Below are 24,804 nucleotides of genomic sequence, written 5' to 3' on the forward strand. Positions count from 1 at the left end.
TGCAACAAATTTATACCTCCAAAATTAAGATGACCAAACATGTCATAACTAGTTTTCATCCTTAACCTCTGCTTGAAAATTTGTTTGCGTAACAATAGATATCTTTCTTTCATCTTGGCAATCCACTGATAGTTGTTCTTTTGCACCTTCTGCATTCAAATATGGTTTTATTTTAAGGGGAAACATTCTATTGCTTGTCATTTTCACTTTTACAATCAACTTGTTGCTTGGAAATTTATCCAAAATTGTGCATTCACCAATTTTGAAACAAACATTTTAGCCCTTTTGCATAAGTTGTCCAATTCTTATGAAATTTTTCTTCAAAATTGGGAAACAATATACATGTGAAATATTTTCTTCTGCCATTTCTATGTTAGAATGTTGACTCTTGCTTTGTCCATAATAAACACTTTATTATCAGTCGCTAATGTCACTTGAGATTTCACACTTTCATTTAGATTGGAAAAAATTCATATTTTCCGTGTCATCTGATTGTTAAACCCTAAATCTAAATCCATACATCCTTTTTCTTCTCTTGTGCTACGTTGCAAGCTAAAAACATTTGCCTTGGTTTTGATTTTCCTTTGGGAAATTTTCATTTGTTTTGTTACTAAGATTGTGTTGTTTCTTCCTAAATTCATTTACATAATGACCATATTTCTTACAGTAATGGCACTGAACTTGAGATTTATCATATCTCTCACCTTGAGCTTGATTTTGGCTTGAAACTTGATTTGTATTTTGATTGTTGCCTCTTCCACTTGAGCTTGAAGGGCTTCCTCTTCCACCTCTATGTGGACTTCTTCTTGTTCCTCTGCCTCTACCTTGACTTATGGAAACTTGTGTCTTCAAGACATGCTCCAATGAAGTATTTGATGTTCTATTGAGGCTATGCTCATGATAAATCACTTGTGCTTGAAGCTCAACCACTGAAAATTGTGAGAGAACTTTTGTCCCTTCCATGGTTAGAACAGTAGGGTCAAAACTTGATGGAAAAATTCTTAAAATGTTCTCAACTATCCTCCTATATTCAACTCTCTCACCATGAGACCTAACTTGAGTAACTAGTCCAATTAATTGTGTGAAAAATGAGTATATATTGTGAGACTCTTTCATACAAATTGACTCAAAGTCTCTACATAGCATTTGTATCTTTGTTATCCTCACTTTTGTCATGCCTTGATAGGTTGTATGAAGAATATCTCATGTTTGTTTAGATTTTGTTGTTGTTACAATCCTTGGAAATATGCTCTCATGCACAACTTGAAATATGTGGAAGAGGGTTTTTGAATCTTCTTCCTATTTTCTCTCAACAAATATTTTTATTCTTGTGAAAAAACATTGTATTTTGTTGCATCACTTGGTTATGGCAATCCATTCTCCACCAAATCCTAAATATCTTGAGAAGAAAAAAAGGCCTCAATTCTAACAAACCAATAATCATAATTTTTGCCATCGACTTGAGGTATTTGTGGGTTGTTCAAACTTGTGCTTGATGTTGCAGCCATATTTAACTATTAAAGAAAAAAACGCCTTTAGATAGGAGTGTTTATTTTCTACGTAAAAAGTAAAACCTAAAAATTTAACAACATACACAATAACAACAGAGTAAAAGAGAGTAACAACACATTGTAAAACAAAGTAAAATATACTAAAATAGGGTAAAACAAGTGATGCATACACTTTAAAGCTAAAAATTACATCGTGCAAACAAAATACTTTATATTAATATTTTATAGAGAGGCATATTGTAAAACCCCTCTATCCTAGTTCCCCCAAAACTTCAATCGAGTGTAAATACTTTGCTCCTATGCTCCTCTTCACTATCCAAAAACACATACAAATTGTGATAGTTCATATCACTTGTGGGACACACTTAACTTTTTCATGAAAGGACAAAACATAAGACAAGTTATGGCAGTGAGTCACATAAACTAATTTTTTGTGTTAACTTTTTCATGAAACTACAAAAACATCAAGACAAGTTATTTTTTTTGGTAGGTAAGCATCCACGAGGGATTTGAACTAGTGATCTATAGCAAGGAGTGCCTTAACAATGCACCTATTCAATGTCAATCCAAAGCCAAAGAGACAACATAAAGACAAGTTATAGTTGAGTCACATAAATTGTATTTTTTTGTAATTTTATTTTAATGAACAGTAACACTTTAATAATCATCAACTCTTCCTACTCAGACCTGCAAAACATTAACTTGACCTTCCTTCAACCTATACACAAAATCCTATCCTTACTGTAAAAACAACTTTGATGTGCTTGTGTACTTTTTGATAATAACTGCTCTCAATCGTTTAATGACTTGGTTGGGAGTAATTTTCCAATATAAACAACACTGATAGGATGAATATTCATTCTTAGTACGAAAGAATAATTTAAAATTTCCCTTTATTTAACATGATTATTTGCAAAGCTGTTACTAAATTCCAGGTTGATACTCTGATGCGAGACTACGGTTTCTATGCAAGGCTGGCAGGCTCAGGAACTTCATTCCATCAGTTAGATGTTGCATTGCAGGCTTTGGCCACTATCGATCTAAAGGATTAATTATTCTCTATATGAAGATCTCTTACAATACTCCTGATTTTAGAAGAGTCTACTCCCTTCTCGGACCATTCTGTCGATGAATTCTTACTGAATTCCATGTTGATACTCTGATGCGAGGCTAGGGTTTCTATGCAAGTTTGGCAGGCTCACCAACTTCATTCCATCAGTTAGATGTTGCATTGCAGGCTTTGGCCACTATCGATCTAAAGGATTAATTCTTTTCTATCTGTAGATCTCTTACAATACTGATGATTTTAGAAGAGTCTACTCCCTTAACGACCATTATTATACCTATATTGTATAATAATAATAATAATATTAATAATATTAATAATAATATTATAATATTAATATATTAATGAAACTGGTTTTTTTTGTTTTAAAAAACAATGCCTTTAATATAATTTTAGATTTTCCCTATATATTTCTAATAAACAAAATCTACTCTAGTTCATTTTTAATATAGCTTAAAATTCAAATTTAAACGTTCATACCATATTAGTGGCTTTTCTGGAATAAAAAAAAGGTTTTCGTCATTTTTTCTTCTGGAGTATTGGAGCATTTCATTTGATTAAAATTTTTGAGGATGTTTTATGAGATTTTGTATATGTTTTTTTATTTTAAATTATTAGCTGAGTTTTAAACAAGTTTTAAATTTTATTTTTACTTATTAATTAGGTTGATTTTATAATCATATGGTGACTATATATAAGAATGTAATGTAGTTTTCTCACATATATATATATCCTTGCATGTAGTTAAATGATGCACGGATGTCATATCTGCATATGAATCTGATAATTATTTTGACAGTAATCTTAACATATATATTCTACATGCCATGGAGCAGGCACATCATTACATAGTTCTGGGCAGGAGGGTGAAATTGCTCAGCCAAAAGAAAAATTAAGATGGATTCCAAAACCAGAACAGATCCGGATCCTGGAGGCTATGTTCAATTCCGGAATTGTCAACCCGCCAAGGGAACAAATAAAAACAATGAGAGCTCGGCTGGAGCAATTTGGAGAAGTTCATGATACCAATGTATTTTACTGGTTCCAGAACAGAAAATCCAAAATAAAACGAAGACAACGGCAACTGCAAGCTGCACAAAGATACAATTCTAGCACTGAGACTGGGAACCCATCTTCGAGTTTATCTATGTCAACAACATCAACATCTGATCAGTCTTTCCTGGACCTGCAACTTGTGCGTTCCGCCTGAGTTCTTGTGGTCCGTGTCTTTCCTGGACCTGCAAAAGAGGGTAATTTTTCAACAAGTGCAAAGCAATAATCGTGGGTTGGATAATCGATGGATTGGAAAGCTTACAGGCAGTAGCCCCGTTACCATGGCCACAGCAAGAGCTCGTCGATCTCGTGATCTCGTCTCCACAGGGTCTGCCAAAGAGCATGCCGCAAGTGTATGAAAGAGAGCATGCCCTGCGATAACAAGGTGGAACAACAAATTTCAAAACAAAGCGGGAAAACAAATTTCAAATTCAAATGGCCTCCGGAAGTGGGAAATATAAATGGGAATCTGCTGATAATAAATGAGTACTGGAAATCCTGCTGCTTTCACTAATACTCTTAAACCGCATTAAATAAACTATCGCTGAATAGAAAAGGTGGAGTCGCCGGGAATTCGCCGGGGATCGGGATGTCAGACATGGTGTACATGGATACCCCATGATATACATAGAGATGGGCCAGCCTACATTGGGCATTTAATACCCAATGTATGGCTGGTTAGCTCTTGCCTTCTTTTTATACATATATTCCTGCCACAACAAAAACACTCGCACCCTTATCCCTCAACAGATAAACTACTGTAGAGTAGCACCTCTATGCGTCCCGGGTTCAAATTCTCTTACAATCACAATCCTTTGTTCTACATTATTATTTAACTTCACCACCAATCTCTCACTTCGATTCCTCAAACCTTCGCAACCACCCAATGGTTAAACCCTCTTCAAATCAGAAAGACCACAGCAAACTCCAAAACCGCTCACTGAAGTCACGGCAATTCAAGGGCATTCGAATGAGACAATGGGGGAAATGGGTATCCGAAATTCGAATGCCCAATTCCAGGGACAGAATTTGGCTGGGCTCCTACGACACCCCAGAAAAGGCTGCGCGTGCCTTCGACTTTGCCGTGTATTGTCTGAGAGGATCCAAGGCCGACTTCAATTTTCCTTATTCCCTCCCGGATATTCCCGACGCCTCTTCTCTATCTCCGCAGCAAATTCAAGCCGCCGCAGCCAAATTCGCCGTCGAAGAAATGTGGCTGCCTTGCGAAGGTAACACGGCGGATATTCCCTACCCCTCTTCTCTATCTCCGCTGCAAAATCAAGCCGCCGCAGCCAAATTCCCCGCGGAAGAATTCTGGCTGCCTTCCGAAGATCACGCAATGTCCTCTTACTACTGTTCGAAAGCTGAATCTGGGGTTGAAGGCCAAGAGATTTCAGTGAGATTTCACTTTGGGATTCAGTTCTTGAAAATCTGGACAGTAACGACTCTGTAAGTTTAGAGGATTTTTCTCTGTTAGATGTGTATATGGAGGATTATGGGTTTCTCTTACAGCCGAATGAAGAGTGTGCACCGGGGGCTTTCTAATTTATTTTTAGTGCCGCCGGTGAGGGGGCTTTCTAATTTATTTTTAGTGCCGCCGGTGATTCTGCCCTCAAAGTTCAAATGAATGGCTATACTTGACCTTATACTTGACCTCTTACACATGGGAGGCAGAGCCGCCGATGACATTGGCGCCATCTGTTTTCTCTTTTATATTTTTAAAATGAGAGGGGCTAGTTCCCAGAAGAAGCTATATGGTTTTTTTTTTATACATTATACATATCAGCCTAGTTGATAACCATCGCATCAAGCCTTCACATCTGAAGTACAATCACAATGGAGTAGGAAATGCTGCAGCGCAGCGACACCATGGGGATGGAACGCAGCCTGGGTGCGAAGCAATCGACTGCCCCGACGGCTGCGTCATGCACTTGGGTGCTTCAATTTTACAAAATTCCCTAGTATAGAAAAATACCTTTATTTTTTATTTTATTTAAACATGTATAAATGAATTAATATTTGTAAAGTTAAATTTCAAAATTTTTATAATATGAAAATTCTAAAATTAATTAATATTATAAATTATTTTATTAATTTCACATTATAATTTTTTTCAGGCTTCAAACTTGAAATTTAGTCTTCATGATGTAATGGTAAAGTGGGAAGGTTTGGTGCCCATAGTTCTTGTGGTCATGTTTTGAGCAACAAATAAGTGAGCAATTGTTATTTTCTAGCGATAAGTTTTTTCTTATATATATATATATATATCAAGCTTCTAGGGGATCAATTTTTTCAAGGTGCAAACACTTTATTTAAGTTTTGCACTCTAAAAGAGGTTTGCACTTCAAGAGATTTGATGCCTCTTGGCTCTTGTGAGATCAGTGGTTAATATGGATCTACACTAATTTAGTTCTATTGTTTGACAAGGCCTAAAAATCCAATTTAGGGATGGTAGGAGTGACCCTGAATGCAATTTTCTATCCAGCTGATAAATCTATTTTCAAAGAGAAATTTCTTTAAAATAACAAATAGGAAGAAGTTTCTTACTCTATCGAAGGAATTAACCATTTCTAACATGATGAACATTCCTTTTTCTTTCCTTCTTTTGCTTGAGTGAATATCTTCTTGCACCAAAATGATGTTATCAACTATTTATCTTTAGCTTACAAAACCTCCTTGATTTTATGAAATTAGCTTAGGGGATAACATCTTTAAGGCAAGATATAATAGTGTTTTTCCATAATTTTATAAGAAATTTTTGCCTTCAAACTTAAGAATGATTAATGGTTCTTTTAGACAGAGTATGAGGTTCTTTGGGATCTTAGGCCTTCATATCTTTAAGAAAGAATACCTTCCATATTTCCTAAGATTTAGTCTTGGGCCTTAACAACAATAGGTTCTGCGTCCTTTTTATTTTGAGATGTTAGGGTTAATTTAAGATAATGTTAAAAAACACTTATTGTAATTATGTTGATAGATGTATTTATTTTGGAATGTGTTTTTTAGAATTTTAATTTAACTATTAATACTTATTATGTGAATAATATGGATTTAACTTACACGAAATATTTTAGAATATTCTTAGTAGTATTTATAATTCAAGGTTGAAATTTATCTCAAAAATAGTTGTCTTTTTGTTTTTTAATTAATTTGATTAATTAAAAAGAAAAGAATGATATGGACAAGTGTCATATGAAATGAATTATGATTTTTTTGACATGTAGTATTCATAAGCCATGGCATTGGCCAATGTTTTGTAGCATTATAAGTTACGAATTTCCATAGTAAATTTGGAGATGTATATATGTTTAACTTATATATTAATATTTTTTAAATTAATAATAATAATAATAATAACAATAATAACAATGTTAATTATTATGATATTTTTAATCTCAAGAATGTGAGATGTATGATCAAGTAAGTTCTTTTATGTTTAGCATGGATTGATGTCTATCAACATTTACTAGTTATTTAATTTATATAGTTATACTAGTATTTTATCAATATAAACTCTGGAAGTAATGAGTCATACATATGCATAATATTAAATTAAAATAATAATAATAATAATAATCATATATTATTACTAAAGTATGGAGGATGAAAAGATATTTAAAATTTTTATGAAAAAACACATTTAAAATAGATAAAATTAGAAAAAACAATTTCAACAAACCAAAGTCATAATATGTTCCTACATTCAAAACTATATACAATGGCATTCCATTTAAAACAATTTGCTATTTAGTAAATCATGAATACAATGTTTCTTGTAATGTGGTGAATATAATGTTTATTGTAACTAGGCTTTTTAAAACAACAAATTTTTACATTAGGTGATGTTGAGAATGAGCATAAAGGTATCATTTTCCTATAAACCTAGTGAGTTAAGGTGCCGAAATGAGAACATCTAAGAAGATAAAAGAATTATCCTTTTGGATTTCCATAGTAAATAGGATGTGAGATGAAATGTTGTTAAGATGGTTGAAAAAGAGGTAAAAAAGGGTTAGTTATAATATCAATCAACAAAAATGTCATTAACAAATTCAAACTAGCACTTAATTCAAGATGAAATTTGTTCAATGTTAATTCTTCAAAATATTCCATAGAAAAATATTGACAACTATTAGAAATATAAAAAATCCCATACCTTTTAATTTTTAGGGAAGATATTAAAATTATTATACATTCCTTTTAATTAAATATTATATAAAATATATATTTGTATATTAATAAAGATGTTTTTATATTTTTATATTATATTTAAATTTTTAGTATGCAATTATTATAATCTATTTATATCTTGAACAAATGAATACATGTATATATGGGAAGTGGTTGAGGATGGAAGCTACTTTGTGGGAATCAAACTATCTCAATAGGCATCCAAGATCAACTAAACTTCTCACAACCTTCGTGATAGCATCCCAATGTGAATAGATCATTCTTCTATCCGATAGACAAGCTAGCCCTTACCTAAAATCAGCCTAATTTAAAAAAAAAAAAAAAACAAAGTCAAATGAACCTAAAACTTTAAAAAATGAGAATATAGAATTATATGATATATTTTTAATTGCTTAGGAAATCCCCTTTACCAAAAGTAAAGAATTCAAAAAAAAGAAAAATACAATACACATTATTTCTTAATATGATAAAATCCATTGAGCTTTCAAGAAATTTGTTAATAAGATAAATAATTGTCATATTAATTTTATATCAATTAATTAAAGTATATAGTTAAAATATCAAATTTCAATCTACAAAATATATATACAATAAAAAAATATTTAGATTAAACTGAATTTTGCGAAATAACATTATATTAATTTTGCGAAATAACATTATATTATTAAATAATTTTCATGTATATAATCAAAAATATTAATTTCAACTTATTTAAATAAATAAAATAAAGTAAAGAATTAGTTTAACTATATATTTAAATGACACCAAATTTATTATAATTATAATAACAACATTTTATTATTAAATAATTATATTTTTATTTAATATTACAATTTACTGTAATTTAAATATAATTTAATTTTTTAAATTATTATTAATAAATCTGTAACTAAATATTTTAAAATCACAAAAATATGTTTGGGTCTAAATTCAAATCCAGTCCAAGTAAATGCATCCTTCTAAATCAAAAACTATTGAAGTGATGCGTTGAGACATAAAGGTAACCTAAATTTTGTTATTCTAAAAATATCCGATCAAATTTCGTAGAAAATTTACCCAAAAAATTAAGAACCAAACGTTGACATTGGCGATTTAGACAACGCTGTCGAAAAAATGGGTTGTGGTCTGCCAAGTCAATTTAAATTTGGATTGCCAACTAAAATTCATTACATAAAACATCTCTGACTTCAACGAAACTAGAAGTATGCGTTCATCAAATGAGAGTCGTGGTTGACATCAAATGCCCATATATTTGCAAATCAAAAGTCCATCCCGCGTTTGCTAATCGGCCAGTTGTACAAAACGACATCCCCGCGCATTCTTTTTATACACATCTTCCTCAACAAAAACACTCGCTTCCTCATCCCTCAACAGATATTCACTGTCAATATCTCACTTCGATTCCTCATACCTTTGCAACAACCAATGGCTAAACCCTCTTCAAATCAGAACGACCACACCAGACTCGGAAACCGCTCACTGAAGTCACGGCAATTCAAGGGAATTCGAATGAGAAAATGGGGGAGATGGGTATCCGAAATTCGAATGCCCAATTCGAGGGACAGAATTTGGCTGGGCTCCTACGACACCCCGGAAAAGGCTGCGCGTGCCTTCGACTTTGCTGTGTATTGTCTGAGAGGATCCAAGGCCGACTTCAATTTTCCTTATTCCTTCCCGGATATTCCCGACGCTTCTTCTCTATCTCCGCAGCAAATTCAAGCCGCCGCAGCCAAATTCGCCGTGGAAGAAATGTGGCTGCCTTCCGAAGGTAACACGGCGGATATTCCCTACCCCTCTTCTCTATCTCCGCTGCAAATTCAAGCCGCCGCAGCCAAATTCGCAGCCGAAGAAATCTGGCTTCCTTCGGAAGATAACGCGGTGGATATTCCCTACGCCTCTCCTCCATGTCCCCCGCAAATTCAAGCCGCCGCAGCCAAATTCCCCGCAGAAGAATTCTGGCTGCCTTCCGAAGATCACGCAATGTCCTCTTACTACTGTTCGAAAGCTGAATCTGGGCTTGAAGGCCAAGAGATTTCAGTGAAGCAAGGTCCCATATTTTGGGATTCAGTTCTTGAAGATCTGGACAGTAACGACTGTGTAAGTTCAGAGGATTTTTCTTCCTTAGATGTGCATATGGAGGATTATGGGTTTCTCTTCCAGCCGAATGAAGAGTGTGGACCGGGGACTTTCTAATTTATTTTTAGTGCCGCCGATGATTCTGCCCTGAAAGTTCAAATGAATGGCTATACTTGACCTCTTACAAATGGGAGGCCGGGTCGCCGAAGACATTGGCGCCATCTGTTCTCTCTTTTATATGTATTCTATTAAATTCATTTATTCAATTTTACAAAATTCCCTAGTATGGAAAAATGACCTTTATTTTTTATTTTATTTAAACATGTATAAATGAATTAATATTTGTAAAGTTAAATTTCAAAATAAATATTGAAAATTCTAAAATCAATTAATACTATGAATCATTTTATTAATTGGACATTATATTTTTTTCCACTATTTTGTATTTCTTTTGAGGTAAATCAAATTTGAAATTTCCAATGGTCAAATGGCAAGGTTTGGTGCCAATAAGACTTGTGGTAAGTCTTGAGCAACAGAGGAGTGAGCCATTGTTATTTTTCAATGATAAGTTTTCTCTTTTTTATTAAACAATATATATATATATATATATGGGGCTTCCACGAGATCAAATTTTTCAAAGTGCAAACATTTTATTCAAGTTTTGCACTCTAAAAGAGGTTTACACCTCAAGATATTTGATCCCTCTTGGCTCTTGTGAGATCTGTGGTTAAGATGGATCTACACTGGTTTAGTTTTATTGCTTCACAATGCCTAAAAATCCAATTTAGAGGTGGTATGAGTGGGCCCTTGATGCAACAGCTAATGAATCTACTATCAAAGTGAAATTTCTTTAAAATAACAAATAGGAAGAAGTTTCTTACTCTATAGAAGGCATTAACCATTTCTAACATGATCAACATACATTTTTCTTGCCTTCTTTTGCTTGAGTGAATAACGTCTTGCATCAAAATGATGTTATCCACTATTTATCTTTAGCTTACAAAACCTCCCTGATTTTATGAAATTAGCTTGGGTAATAGCATCTTAAGGCAAGGTATAATAATGTTTTTCCACAATTTTATAAGAAATTTTGGCCTTCAAACTTAAGAATGATTCCTGGTTCTTTTAGACAGACTATGAGGTTCTTTCGGATCTGAGACCTTCATATCTTTAAGAAAGAATACCTTCCATATTTTCTAAGATTTGGTCTTTGACCTCAGCAATAGGTTCTGCGTCCTCTTTATTTTGAAATCGATTGAGGATTCAAACTTCATCCTTAAATGGAAATCATTTTATACTTGAACTTTTGGGTAGCCTCTTGTGTCTTCACAGGTCCTTGATCTATGGAATTTATGCTTTGATTTGGTCAAGTATTTTGGATATCTACAACTCTCTTTTGATGTCTTCAATTGAAAATTCAGTCTCTTTTATAGACAAAACTTCAAGCTAGGGTTTATGGATCAAGCTCTAGAGATTAGCTTGAGGTTACTCTTTCATCCATAGATCTGATACCATGTTGATTTTTCTAGTGCCACTTATACAAGCACTTATTTCTTAAACTTGATAATTACTTCCAATGATGTAGAAGATTATTTTTCATTTTCAATGTATTATTAAGCAATTACACATTTATAAATTGGACCATAGAGACAATAGAGCAATAAAGATCACAATGCACAAAGAGACAACAAGATTTTACCCTGGGAAAACCCACTAAAGGGAAAAACCGAACCAACCTTTTCCTTAGAGAATCAATGCAACAAGAAATACATCAAAGTCAAACTAACTAGCAAGGTCCTCCACCAAGTGTCCAAGTTAGCCCTCCTCAATATGATTGCAACCACAGGAGTACAAAAATAACACAAAGAATTTCAACTCCCTTTTCCACAAATTTTCGGCCCTTTTCCTTATATATGTATCACAAATGTTCGACCCTTTTCCACAGAGATGTATGATAGAAATTCGAGTGTTATCCACAGAGACAAACCACAAAATTTCTTGCTCCTCTTATACAGAGATAGGTCAGAGAATCCAACTTATTTACAAGGAATAAACTTGTCCTTAATATACTTCTTTAATCTCCTTCGTTCTGCTCCTTGATTTGCTTCATATGGTTAGAGGATACTAATGAATGATGCTCAGATTGAACGATGATGGAGAGGAGGAAGAGTGGCTCTAATGTATAAAGGTCTATAGGCCAGATGGGTGTCTTGAATAGCTGGGCCGACTTGGACAACTTGTGGCACCAAAACAAAAATTCAAAAAATTTATCTTTGGAATAAAAAAATAAATATTTTTCTTTTCTTGCACGCATGAAGAACATGCTTCAAATAATTTTTATTTTTACACATATACTTTATATTTCTTCATTACAAGTACAAATGAAATATTATGAAGATCGACCATAGCTACAAAAATTCAACATGGACTTCACTCCCTATATGCACAACATTCAATAATTTGTGCACTCTAAAACTTGATCTCTATCTATGGCATATATATGTAAGTTATGCACACTGGCTCTAGGTTAATAGACTGATCTAAAGAATTAAGTGTGTACAACCTCACCTCTACTTAGTCCAATATGTATCCATTAAAAACAATTTACCTAAACATCAAATTGATGGACCAATTTGCATGTATAGCACCTTACTTTATGCTCACAATAATCACACAAACTCTGTCAAAAGTGTGTTGCATTGTTCTTAGCAGATCACACCCTTTCTCACTTCATAGAACCCTTGAGAAGAACCATCTCACTATATATACAACTCATGCATATACTAACTAGAAACCAATTGATTCAACACCTTTCCAATTAACAATAACACACAACAACTCAATGAGGGAACAAATCAATGCCATGAATGTGTTCCACAACGATCTAGATCGATCAATGACATAACATATTTATTTCATTTTCCCAATTTCTCAAATTTGAAATGAACATTCCACTGCATGAGTCTTTAATGGGTTTACACCAATAAGGACCACATCCACGGAGTAATGACCAGATCAATGCTCGACTTGGAGGATTAATGTGTTTCATTAAATCATAATGTTAATAATCATTGCATTAACATTATTTTGGAGGGAAAAATCAAATAGTGTGTTGAAGACCAAGTCAACAGGTCAATCTCAAACGAGTTTCATGGGTAATTTCAAATTGATCAAACTATCGCTTCTAGCAATCAAATGGTTCATACATTCACACATCGAACTTGAGACCAAATCAGTTCAATAGGAAGTGACACATTGAAGACCAAGCCAAATAGCCTGATTGCTGACATATTTCAATGTGTTCACATCTCAACCACTATCAATTAACCAAATCAAGCTCCATGGACCAGATCACCACCATTATCAATTCAATCCACTACCAAAATAATTAATTCAATCAATGCATACCAAGTGGAACGATTCAATTTATGAATGTGTAATTGCTTAATGATACATTGAAAGTGAAAAATAATCATCTACATCATTTGAAGCAATTATCAAGTTTAAGAAATAAGTGCTTTTATAAGTTGCACTAGAAAAATCAACAATCCATACACCAGTGCGCAAGTGGACAAAGAAAGAGAGCTAGATACAATGGGAAGGTGTGTACATTGATCCAAAGTGATACATGTGTGTATAACTGAGAATGTTTTATAGAATAAGTGTGATTGGCAAAGATACACAATGCCCATGGTTGGATAGTGCGTTGAAGGGAAGAATGATGCCTGCAGCTGAACAATTTGAGTGAATATAGCCTGTGATGTGTCAATTGGCGACAAAGAAAGCACACTATCCTGTAGCAGAGTGTGCATGGCGATGGAGTAACAATTGTGTATGGATCTGTAGTTGATCATGCATGACACCTATAGCTGATGAGATCAAGGAACTTGTGTGCTTGAGGCAGAGCTTGTGAATCTAATGATTGTATTCATTATTGCAGGGAATTAGAGATTGGTGTTACATGGTTGAGTTAATAATTTGGTTTGCTTATATAATGTTGTAGCTTATGTATTTCCTTGTAATGGTTAGCCTAGTATGTGTTGATGTATTGAGGGTTTAGTGTTGCTAGTAAGAGTTGAATGTTGCTATGTAATGGGTTTATTTTTGAGGGCTAAGTCATTTGTTGTAGAGATATATGATGCCATGTGTTTATGGTTTTGTATGTACTTTTCCATTATGTGTTTGAGTTGTACTAGTTGAGTGTGAGAACAAAGGTTATGTATGTTGAGGGTTTGTTGAGAGGTGTCTACAAGTTTGTTGTTGAGTGAGAGAGAATATTGTTGAGAGGTGATGGTGGTCTGGGTACAGGCAGGAGTGTTAATCTCCCAAACTGTGAGATTATATCTTCCACTTCTATTTGCGGGTGTAATTGCTAGTCCAATGAGCTCTTTGTCATCCATTGATAACCTTAGAGCTTCCGCTAAGTTAGTAGATCCTCTAAAAGTTGCGGAGTTCAACTAAACTACCATTAGTCCTGACCCGACGGTATCACAAACCATAGCTTAATAAAATTTGAAATCCGCTTGTTAAAACTCATCAACACTTCTTCACCGTTGATCTATTCAAGATCCAACGGTCACAACTCTCCCCGACTTCGAACCTGCTCCACGCCTGTCAACCGTCGATCTCGCTCCACCAGATCTGACAACTCATACGCATATCAGCCGGCTAACTTGCGCCCTCCAAATCCACCCGAAAAAGTGGTTTCCCTCTCTCTCCTTGCTCCTACGTGTCACCGTCTGTATGGAATCGGAGCCAACAGGGGAATTACCACTTACAGCCTTTCCTTTGCCCAATATCCACTTGTGGTTTTCTCCAAACCCGCTTCGGCTCGTTAACTGTTGGTTAACTTCTGCGCCTAAACACCGTTGATCTGTCTCCACTGAGATCTATCTGTCCAAATTAAATCTTCACGACCCTGCGTCTTTGGCCTTCTTACGCTAATCTTGGCCATCCACTCCACTGATCTCGACCGTCCGCTCCACACACTCAGAGTTTACGAGAAACACAGTTAAAAAACACAGAATTTAACACAGTCAACACCATTTCCTTCCATCTCACAGAATACTAATTAACCTTCGAATTTCACAATAAACACAGAGGTTTCGAGGGAGATTATCCTTCGGGATTTGATAGGAAATTTATCATTCACATACACAAAATCTAAATTTTCCCAATCTACTAGATTCGCTCCAGGAAAGCCAAATTTCTTCAACAGTCAAAATCCCTTTACAATAGTGTGAAAATTACATAAGTATTGGTTCATCCTAACAACCAGATCCTAATTCAAAGGCTAAAATTTATTAACCCTATCTGTTCTGCGAGGCATTCTCCTCGAGAATCTCCACTACAGCTAACTAACTAAAACTTATTACATCATGATCAAATCCTATATTCTAGCTCTATGCTTAACTAGAAAAACATGGAAATTGATGGCTAAAGGATCCCACTCCTTTGCTTGTAATATTTTTTTGTATTTTTGGAATAATTCTTCGAATTTGTCTTCAAGCCTTATGCTCCTGCATCAGACTCCTGAGGACAAAATTCTTCATGGGCTCCTGTCCATGAGCTCTTCTACAGAACTGCCCAATTTCTGTAGCATGTTTTCTGTTACCCAAGTAGCTTCAACAATTGGCTGATCCTTCCATTTGACCAAATACTGAAAGTACTCCTGTCCTCTGGTTTTCTTGAACACTTTCTTGTCTAAAATCCTTTTTGGCTGTAATTCCTTTGCTGTAGGTAACTGTTTTACCCAGTCAATTTCCTGTGTCTCTTGGTCTTCTTCTGTATCATTTGCAATTTCACCTTCATACTTGTACAAATCAGCAACATTGAAAATTGGAGATATTCCAACATCAAGGGGTAATTCAATTTCATATGCATTTGCAGAAAATTTCCTTAATACTCTGCATGGTCCAATTTTCTTGAACTTCAATTTGTTATACTCCCTCTTTGGAAATCTTTCCTTCCTTAGGTGTGCTAAAACCAAATCCCCAACTTCAAAGTTCACTTCTCTTCTTCTCATGTCTACTCTGTTTTTGTACTTGATGTTGCTATCCTATAGTTGTTGTTTCACCTGTTCATGTATTGCTTGTATTTCTGAAGCAAAATCTTCTCCCTCTGCACTTCTCATCTCATCTTTTCCCAAGTTTCTTAACTCAGACACTCCTCTTGGATGCATTCCATAAACTATATGGAATGGACTCTGCCCTGTACTCCTGTTAGGTGAGTCATTATATGCATATTCAGCCTATGTCTATACTTGATCCCACTGCTTTGGATTTTCTCCAGTAAGACTCCTTAAAAAATTACCCAAACTCCTATTCACAACTTTAGTCTGTCCATCAGCCTGTGGATGATAGGCAGAATTGAGACTCAGTTTAGTTCCTAGTTTTTTCCGTAGTGTCCTCCAAAAATGTCCAACAAATTTGGAATCCCTGTCTGAGGCAATACTCTTAGGCAACCCATGCAATCTTACAATCTCCTTGAAAAACAAATTAGCAATGTGAGTAGCATCACTAGTTTTATAACATGGAATAAAATGTGCCATTTTTTAAAATATGTCCACTACAACAAAAATTGAATCATTTCCTCTTTGAGTCTTTGGTAAGCCCAAAACAAAATCCATACTTACCATATCCCAAGGCCTATCTGGAATTGGTAATGGAACATACAAACTTGTGTTTTGGCTTCTTCCCTTTGCATATTGACAGACTTTGCAAGTTTTCACATACTTTTCCACTTCAGATCTCATTTTCGGCCAGAAATAAAATCTATTCAACTGTTCATAAGTCTTATCTATACCAAAATGTCCTGCAAGTCCACCACTATGTTTCTCTTTGATTAAGTTCTCCCTCATTGAAAAATTTGGTATGCATTGCTGATTTCTCTTAAACAACAATCCATCTTGTAATAAATAATCAAACCATTTATTCCTATCCATCAAAACAGGATTTTTACAAGCTTCAAATGCCTCTTTAAAATCTAAATCTGTCTCATACAATTCTTTAAGAAAATCAAAACCCAACACTTGAATTTGACTCTCTTGAAATAATGTATTTCTCCTACTTAAAGCATCTGCAACTTTGTTTGATTGGTTGTTTATATGCTTTAACACAAAATGGAAACCCTAAAGATACTCTACCCATTTGGCATGTTTCTGGTTAAGCTTTGGCTGTTGCATAATATACTGCAATGCATGGTTATCTGAATAGAGTATGAACTCTTTTGACATTAGTTAATGTCTCCATTTCTTCAATGACTGCACAACTGCATAAAACTCTTTATCATAAGAAGAATACTTCTTCTTTGAATCATTCAACTTTTCACTAAAATAAGCTATAGGTCTATCTTCCTGACTTAAAACACCTCCAATAGCTTCTCCACTGGCATCACATTTCACTTGGAAAGGTTTACTAAAATCAGGTAGAACCAAAATAGGTTTTTCAGTGATCTTCTTCTTCAACAGCTGAAAATTCTTTTCTGCTTCAGCAGTCCATCTAAATGGTTGTTTATCCTTCTTTATAGTCTCAATAATAGGAGCATTGATCTTACTAAAATTCTTTATGAATTTCCTATAAAAACTAGCAAGACCATGAAAACTTCTTACCTCAAAAATACTTTTAGGTGAAGGCCACTCCATGATTGCCTTGATCTTCTCTGGATCCATCTTCAACCCTTCAGCGGAAATAACAAAACCCAAATACACTAATTCCTCTTTCATGAATGAACATTTCTTCAAATTCAGCAATAATTTCTCTTGTTGTAACCTTTGTAAGACATAATTCAGATGTCTCATGTGCTCCTCCTTAGACCTGTTGTAAACTAATATATTGTCCAGATATACTATTACAAATTTACCAATAAACTCTTTAAGAACTTCATTCATGAGTCTCATAAACATACTTGGTGCATTTGACAACCCAAAAGGCATTACTCTCCATTCATACAATCCTTCATTTGTCTTAAAAGCAGTTTTCCACTCATCCCCTTCTCTTATCCTTATCTGATGATACCCACTCTTAAGATCTAGTTTTGTAAAATACTTTGCTCCACTCAAACAATCCATCAAATCTTCAATTCTAGGTAAAGGAAATCTGTACCTAATTGTGATTTTATTGATGGCTCTTGAATCAGTACACATTCTCTAGCCTCCATATTTCTTTGGACTCAACACTGTTGGTACTACACAAGGACTCAAACTTTCTCTGATCAGTCTTTTGTCAAGCAGTTCCTGAACCTGCTTTCTAACCTCTTCATTTTCTGTAGGAGTCATTCTGTAAGCTGCTTTGTTTGGTAGATTTTCTCCAGGAATCAAATCTATATGATGGCTAATTCTTCTAATGGGTGGTAACTCATTAGGAAAATCATCAATAATGATATCACAATAGTTGTCCAACATTTCTTAAATTTCAATGGGTAAATTAGAAACTTTAGTAGAAGTCATTATTACTTTGGGCTTGCAAATTACAGCAAAATTTACCTCATTTTCTTCAATTTGCTGTAAGTATTCCTTTCCTCCTAGTAATAGAGTTTTTGGATCAGTCTTCTTTCCTGATGCATCCTCTTCTCCCATAGGTAACAATGTATGATTGACACCATATATACCAAACTTGTAGGTGTTTCTTTTCCCATCATGCATAGCTCCTCTGTCATATTGCTAAGGTCTCTCAAGCAATATGTGACACACATCCATAGGCATGACATCACATACAATTTTGTCCTTACATTTGCCCAACTGCAACTCTACTTCACACTGTTCATTCACTAACAACTAATGTCCCTTTTGTAACCATGACACCTTGTAAGGTGTTGGATGTCTCACTGTCTTCAACTTCAATTTCTCCACCACTTCTGTAGAGACCAAATTATCAGTGCTGCCACTATCAATTATCATCTGACAGCATTTTCCTCGAACCTTACACACTGTTCTGAACAAAGTCTTTCTTTGTGAACTATCTCCTTTGTTGGCTTGAGCAAAACTTTATTGACTACCAAAGATTCTCCTCTCTCTGGTACATTTTCTTCTTTTGTCACTACTGCTGCTTCTTCCTCAACTTGAGCAACAATTACATTCCTTTGACTTTTTTCCGCATTCTCTGGGCACTCAAAAGCTTTGTGTCCCAGTTTGTTACATATGTAACATCTTACTTCTCTTTCTCTGCCTTTGCCTCCTCTTCCTCTAGAAAAATTCCCTCTAACACCTGCATCACCTCCTGTGGTTGCATGTTGGGTTGAGCTGCTGCTAGCTCCATCTCTAGGTGCTGTAGATCTTCCTCTACCACCTTGACTTCCTTTTCCTTGGAAAGTACCTCTTCCTCTGGAAGACTGCTTCCTCATGAGTTTTTCTTCAGCCTTCGGTACCACCTGATAAGCTTCTTCTAATGTTTTAGGAGATAGTATACTTATCTCATATTGAATATCCATCCTAAGACCATTCACATATCTAGCCACCTTCTCATCTGTATCCTGAATTTGTCCAGCTCTTATACTTACCTTATAGAATTCCTCAGTATATTCTCTCGCTGTCATAGACCTCTGTCTAAGATTCTGCATCTATCTGAACAAGGTTTGTTGGTAATTACTTGATAGAAACTTACCTCTTAGCTTTGCTACCATCCTATTCAAATTTCTAATTGGTTGCTTGCCAAGACTCTTTCTTTCTGCCTGCAATCCATCCCACCAAAGTGCTGCATGTCCTTTTAGCTTGGTGACAGCAAACTTTACTTTCTTCTCATCTTCTGTTTCTTCATAATCAAAGAATTTCTCCATGCCATTAATCCAGTCTATCAATTCTTCTGGATTCAATCCTCCTGCATATATTGAAACCTCAGTTTTTGGCCTAGCTGTGGATCTCAACACTAATTGGAAGAATCTCATCTCAGGAGTAACTACTATAGTTTCCTCCTCTTCTTCAGTTTCAACCTCAGGCTCACTAACATCTCCATCATCTATATTTCTCCCTGCTATTAATGCTTCTAATCTAGCCTGCATCTGTTGCATAGCTTCCATCACCTCAGCATTTGCAATTGGTCATCCTCTTCTACCATGTCCTCGTCCTCTTCCAACTCTGAAAGCCATATTGGATTTCCTTCTCTTGCTTCTGAGATTCAATTCAGTGTCAACAGGTTGCTCTGATACCACTAATGATGGTGGTCTGGGTACAGGCAGGAGTGTTAATCTCCCAAACTGTGAGATTATATCTTCTACTTCTATTTGCGAGTGTAATTGTTGGTCCAATGGGCTCTCTGTCATCCACTGATAACCTTAGAGCTTCCTCTAAGTTAGCAGATCCTCCAAAAGTCACGGAGTTCCGCTAAACTACCATTAGTCCGGACCCGACGGTATCACAAACCATAGCTTAATAAAATTTGAAATCCGCCTATTAAAACTCGTCGGCACTTCTTCACCGTTGATCTATTCAAGATCCAACGGTCACAACTCTCCCCGACTTCGAACCTGCTCCACGTCTGTCAACTATCGATCTCGCTCCACCAGATCTGACGGCTCATATGCATATCGGCCAGCTAACCTGTGCCCTCCAAATCCACTCGAAAAAGTGGTTTCCCTCTCTCTCTTCACTGCTACATGTCACCGTCTGTATGGAATCAGAGCCAACGGGGGAATTACCACTTACATCCTTTCCTCTGCCCGATATCCACTTGTGGTTTTCTCCAAATCCGCTTCGGCTCGTTAACTGTCGGTTAACTTCTGCGCTCGAACACCGTTGATCTGTCTCAACTGAGATCTATCAGTCCAAATTAAATCTTCACGCCCCTGCGTCTTTGGCCTTCCTCCGTTGATCTCAGCCGTCTGCTCCACTGATCTCGACTGTCCACTCCACACACTCAGAGTTCACGAGAAACACAGTTAAAAAACACAGAATTTAACACAGTCAACACCATTTCCTTCCATCTCACAGAATACCAATTAACCTTCGAATTTCACAATAAACACAAAGGTTTCGAAGGAGATTATCCTTCGGTATTTGACAGGAAATTTATCATTCACATACACAGAAACTAAATTTTCCCGATCTACTAGATTCGCTCCAGGAAAGCCAAATTTCTTCAACAGTCAAAATCCCTTTACAATAGTGTGAAAATTACATAAGTACTGGTTCATCCTAACAACCAAATCCTAATTCAAAGGCTAAAATTTATTAACCATATATCTTCTGCGAGGCATTCTCCTCGAGAATCTCCACTACGGCTAACTAACTAAAACTTATTACATCATGATCAAATCCTATATTCTAGCTCTATACTTAACTAGAAAAACACGGAAATTGATGGCTAAAGGATCCCACTCCTTTGCTTGTAATATTTTTTTGTATTTTTGGAATAATTCTTCGAATTTGTCTTCAATCCTTATGCTCCTCATTAAGAGGTTGTGAGAGCATTGAGTGGTTGATTCAGAGAGGAGATTTTGTATTCAGTTAATGAGCTTATAGTTGTATATGGGTCTAGAGTGAAAATGGACAAAACGAGGCCTTATGGTTTTTGAGTTTGAGTTAGGTTGATCCTAGTTTGAAACAATGTGAAACAAGGTCCACAATAGAGCTTGAAGGTTGGGGCCTTCAATGATAGCAAGTGGTGGCTTGCAGTTTCAGGTTGTAGCAACATTCTTCAGGTAGCGGCCTAAGAACTTGGGAGTAGAGGTTTATATCCAATGGTGGCTAGAAAGACTATTGGGTGTTAGGGCATCCAACAGGTGGTGGCCTGCAAAATCGTGGGAGTGGTGGATTCTAGCAAATGGTGGTCTGCAAAGTTATGACGGGTAATGGCCTGAAGTGAGAGTTTCTCATGTGATTTGCAAGTTTTGGCTTGCACACTGGTGGTGGTCAACGCATATGATGTAAAAAGAAGATTTTCATTAATAAGAATAAGAGTGAAACAAAAAAGTAGATGGTGGTTTTCTCCCTTTGGGTTTCCACCTTACATTTAGTGTCTCTATGTGCATGATGATATTTATGTGTTGCTCTTTGGTGTTTTCATGATTTACTTGTGATGGTTCATGTGTTGCTCATGTATTATGTTGCTTATGGTTTACTTGTGCACATGTGTTGTTGCTCATGATTTAATAATTGTTTTCTATATTTGGTGTAACTGCTAATGAATGATTCAGTTAATCATTAACGAAAGGGTAAAGTAGTAAAAGTTATCCATCCGACACAATGATTATTCACACCCCCCTGTCTTAGTATTGTCAAACTTCCAATAAAAGGGACATTACAAGATAAATGTTTGATTTCTTAAAGATATGGAATATCATCATGCCCAAAAGCACAAGGAGCCTTTCAAAATATGAAAACAAGTGGAGTAATTGGTTGGCTATTTGGAGGTTCCTTGGAGCTCCTAAACCTCAACATGCCAACAAAGGAGGAAAATAGCGAGGAGGAGAAAAGGAAATTATCAACAACAAAACCCAAAAAATAAATTTGTACCCACTGAAATGTAAATTTTGTTTTTTGTTACAAGGTTACTATAAGCTTTATGCTTATATACCAATAGATAATACTTAATTGTATATAGAAGATCATTCCTATTTTTTGCTATTATGGTCTAATTCAGACACAAATTATTTGATTCTATGGCTCATTATGTTCTTTGATGTACAAATGAGGCATTATTGCATGCTTGATGCAGATTTTTAATGCAAAATTTTTCAGTTACAATTAAAAATATATATAAACAAAGCATTATAATCTTGTACTAATTAGTCTTTTAAGGTCATCGAAAGTTGCGTAGGTATCCCGTTCATAGGCATTGTGAGTGTTTCTATAGAGTGGATATTCAGTAGAAGTTATTTGGAAAGCAGTATCATTTGAAAAAATTTGAGGTCTAAAATGGACTTTCTAAGGAATATTATAAAATAATAGTGGAAATACTAAAGTAAGATTAGATTACCTCATCAAGTTTTAGAGGGAAAAAAGAAAAAAACTATTTTTTCAACTTGTATTTTCAACTTATCTCCCTTTGATTTTACTCAAATTTCGAGCGGAAGGACTCATTGCATGCAAAATTCAATTTTGCATCCAACGAGTACGCATGTTGCATACTTTCAATAGACCCTACTACACGAAAAATGTGAAATACATGAAAAAATGTGATTGCAATCACATTTTTTCATGTATTTCACATTTTTCATGTAGTAGGGTCTATTGAAAATATGAAACATGGGCACTCCTTTGATGTAAAATTAAATTATGCATCCAACGAATGATCCCACTCGAAATTTGAGTAAAATCGTAGGGAGAAAAGTTGAATATATGAGTTGAAAAAGTAGTTTCTTTTTGTTTACTTTACATTTTTACTCAAAAAATGGTGAATCATCCCCCATGGTTGACATCTTCATATTGAGTCCAATTGGTTCTTATAAATCTTATTTTTGTTGTACATTTTTTCTTTGAGGCCCATTTTTTGCCTCAAAATTTCTCTAATGTCTATCTATAACCCTTTGATGTGAAATGATCCAATTCCAATATGTTAAAATGGGATAATCCCAATCCAATGTGAAATGATATTCCAAAATGTTCAAACAGGAGTAATCCCAATCCATGAAAAGTTCTTATCTAGCCGGTGTAATTGTTGTATTTTCCATGCTATGTGAGTTGATTAGAATTACCATATATGATCCATTTCGTAGATCCCAAAGCCTACTAGGTAATAATCTAGTTGTGATTGACAATTTGGTCATAATATATTTTATGTGTTCAATAGATATACCATCTATAATGCACACTTGTTTATAAAAGGGCTTATTGGGTATAATTTATGGAAAAAAACAATATTGATAAAAACAAATTATGATAAATGTTTAGTAGAATTAGGCCATGCATTAAACGAGAGCCCCCTCACACTTTAAACATGTTTGCAACCTACCAATTCAGGTTGGTCTATCATTGTCACCTATTGGAATATGATCATTGGAGGAACCTTGAAAGTGCGCCAGGGAGAAGAATGATCGATCATCATCAATATACACCCATCAATCTAAATGATGTCAACAAATTATCTAGGTGGGTACTATGATGCCACATAAATTGCAATGCCATATAGCCTTAAATTCCATCAAGGATCAAGTTCAATGTTAGTGGGGACACCTATTACAGAGATGGCCCACTACAATGAAGAAAGACTTGCATAACATGATTGATGCCTACATTAGACCAATCCAATCTAGAATACCTAAATAGAATCAAGGATTAGTATTATGATACAGATTCATTATCTTTTTAATATATAGAAATCATTAATTGATTGGGGTTATTTGGGCGAGGTTGAGGTTCTAATGTGCCTATCATTATAATCCTTAAGTTAGTGTCAAGAACCTACAAACTAAAACTAATACCTAGCAGAAAATTTATAACTTAACAAGAGACATCTCATTTTGGGACATTTACCCTTCTAGCTTTATTGTAATTGACCAACATGTCACTTTACTAAAATAGAATTTGTGTGGAGAGAAACAAAAATGACTTTCCCAACTACTCGACCTAACCTCACATGACAAATAGATATGTTATATTATTAAATGTAAATTGAAAAAATAAAGATATTTTTGTAAAGTGAGACTTATTTTCTTTTCTTTTCCCTGTATATGGAAACATTGAACACTGAGTTAGGCGTGTTCATTTTATTAATGTGTCAAGATATTCTTCATAGGAAATATACTTAATATATCACATATTAAATGTAGGGAGCAATTATTTATTTATCCATCATTTTATTGTAATTTGGCCTGTGGTTTTGGATGGAATTTGATAGTTAACTTATTTGTTTATTGCAGGATATTTTGATTATTAATTTTCTTTTACATAATAAGAAAATCTATCGAAATTAAGATGTTAAACATGACATATTAAATGTAGGGAGCAATTATTTATTTATCCATCATTTTATTGTAATT

At 34.9% G+C, this 24,804-nt stretch overlaps 1 protein-coding gene and 1 pseudogene across 1 annotated transcript; both read left to right on the forward strand.

Annotated features, from left to right (window-relative positions):
• Positions 1 to 4,516: 4,516 nt before the first annotated feature.
• On the forward strand, positions 4,517 to 5,175 carry LOC149176329 (ethylene-responsive transcription factor ERF018 pseudogene; annotated as a pseudogene).
• Positions 5,176 to 9,175: 4,000 nt separating this feature from the next.
• On the forward strand, positions 9,176 to 10,066 carry LOC149176330 (uncharacterized). Its single transcript, XM_089423093.1, has one exon. It carries the CDS (start codon positions 9,244 to 9,246, stop codon positions 10,009 to 10,011), a length of 768 nt encoding a protein of 255 aa, XP_089279219.1. The 5' UTR covers positions 9,176 to 9,243; the 3' UTR covers positions 10,012 to 10,066.
• Positions 10,067 to 24,804: the final 14,738 nt, after the last annotated feature.

Source organism: Pinus tabuliformis, chromosome 4_1 (genome assembly GCF_031772625.1).
Source record: "Pinus tabuliformis cultivar Carrire ecotype Pingquan chromosome 4_1, CPIR1, whole genome shotgun sequence".
Taxonomy (NCBI): domain Eukaryota; kingdom Viridiplantae; phylum Streptophyta; class Pinopsida; order Pinales; family Pinaceae; genus Pinus; species Pinus tabuliformis.

Excerpts from the sequence above, each read along its gene's own strand:
- LOC149176330 (XM_089423093.1), top strand. The coding sequence starts at position 9,244 with ATGGCTAAACCCTCTTCAAATCAGAACGACCACACCAGACTCGGAAAC.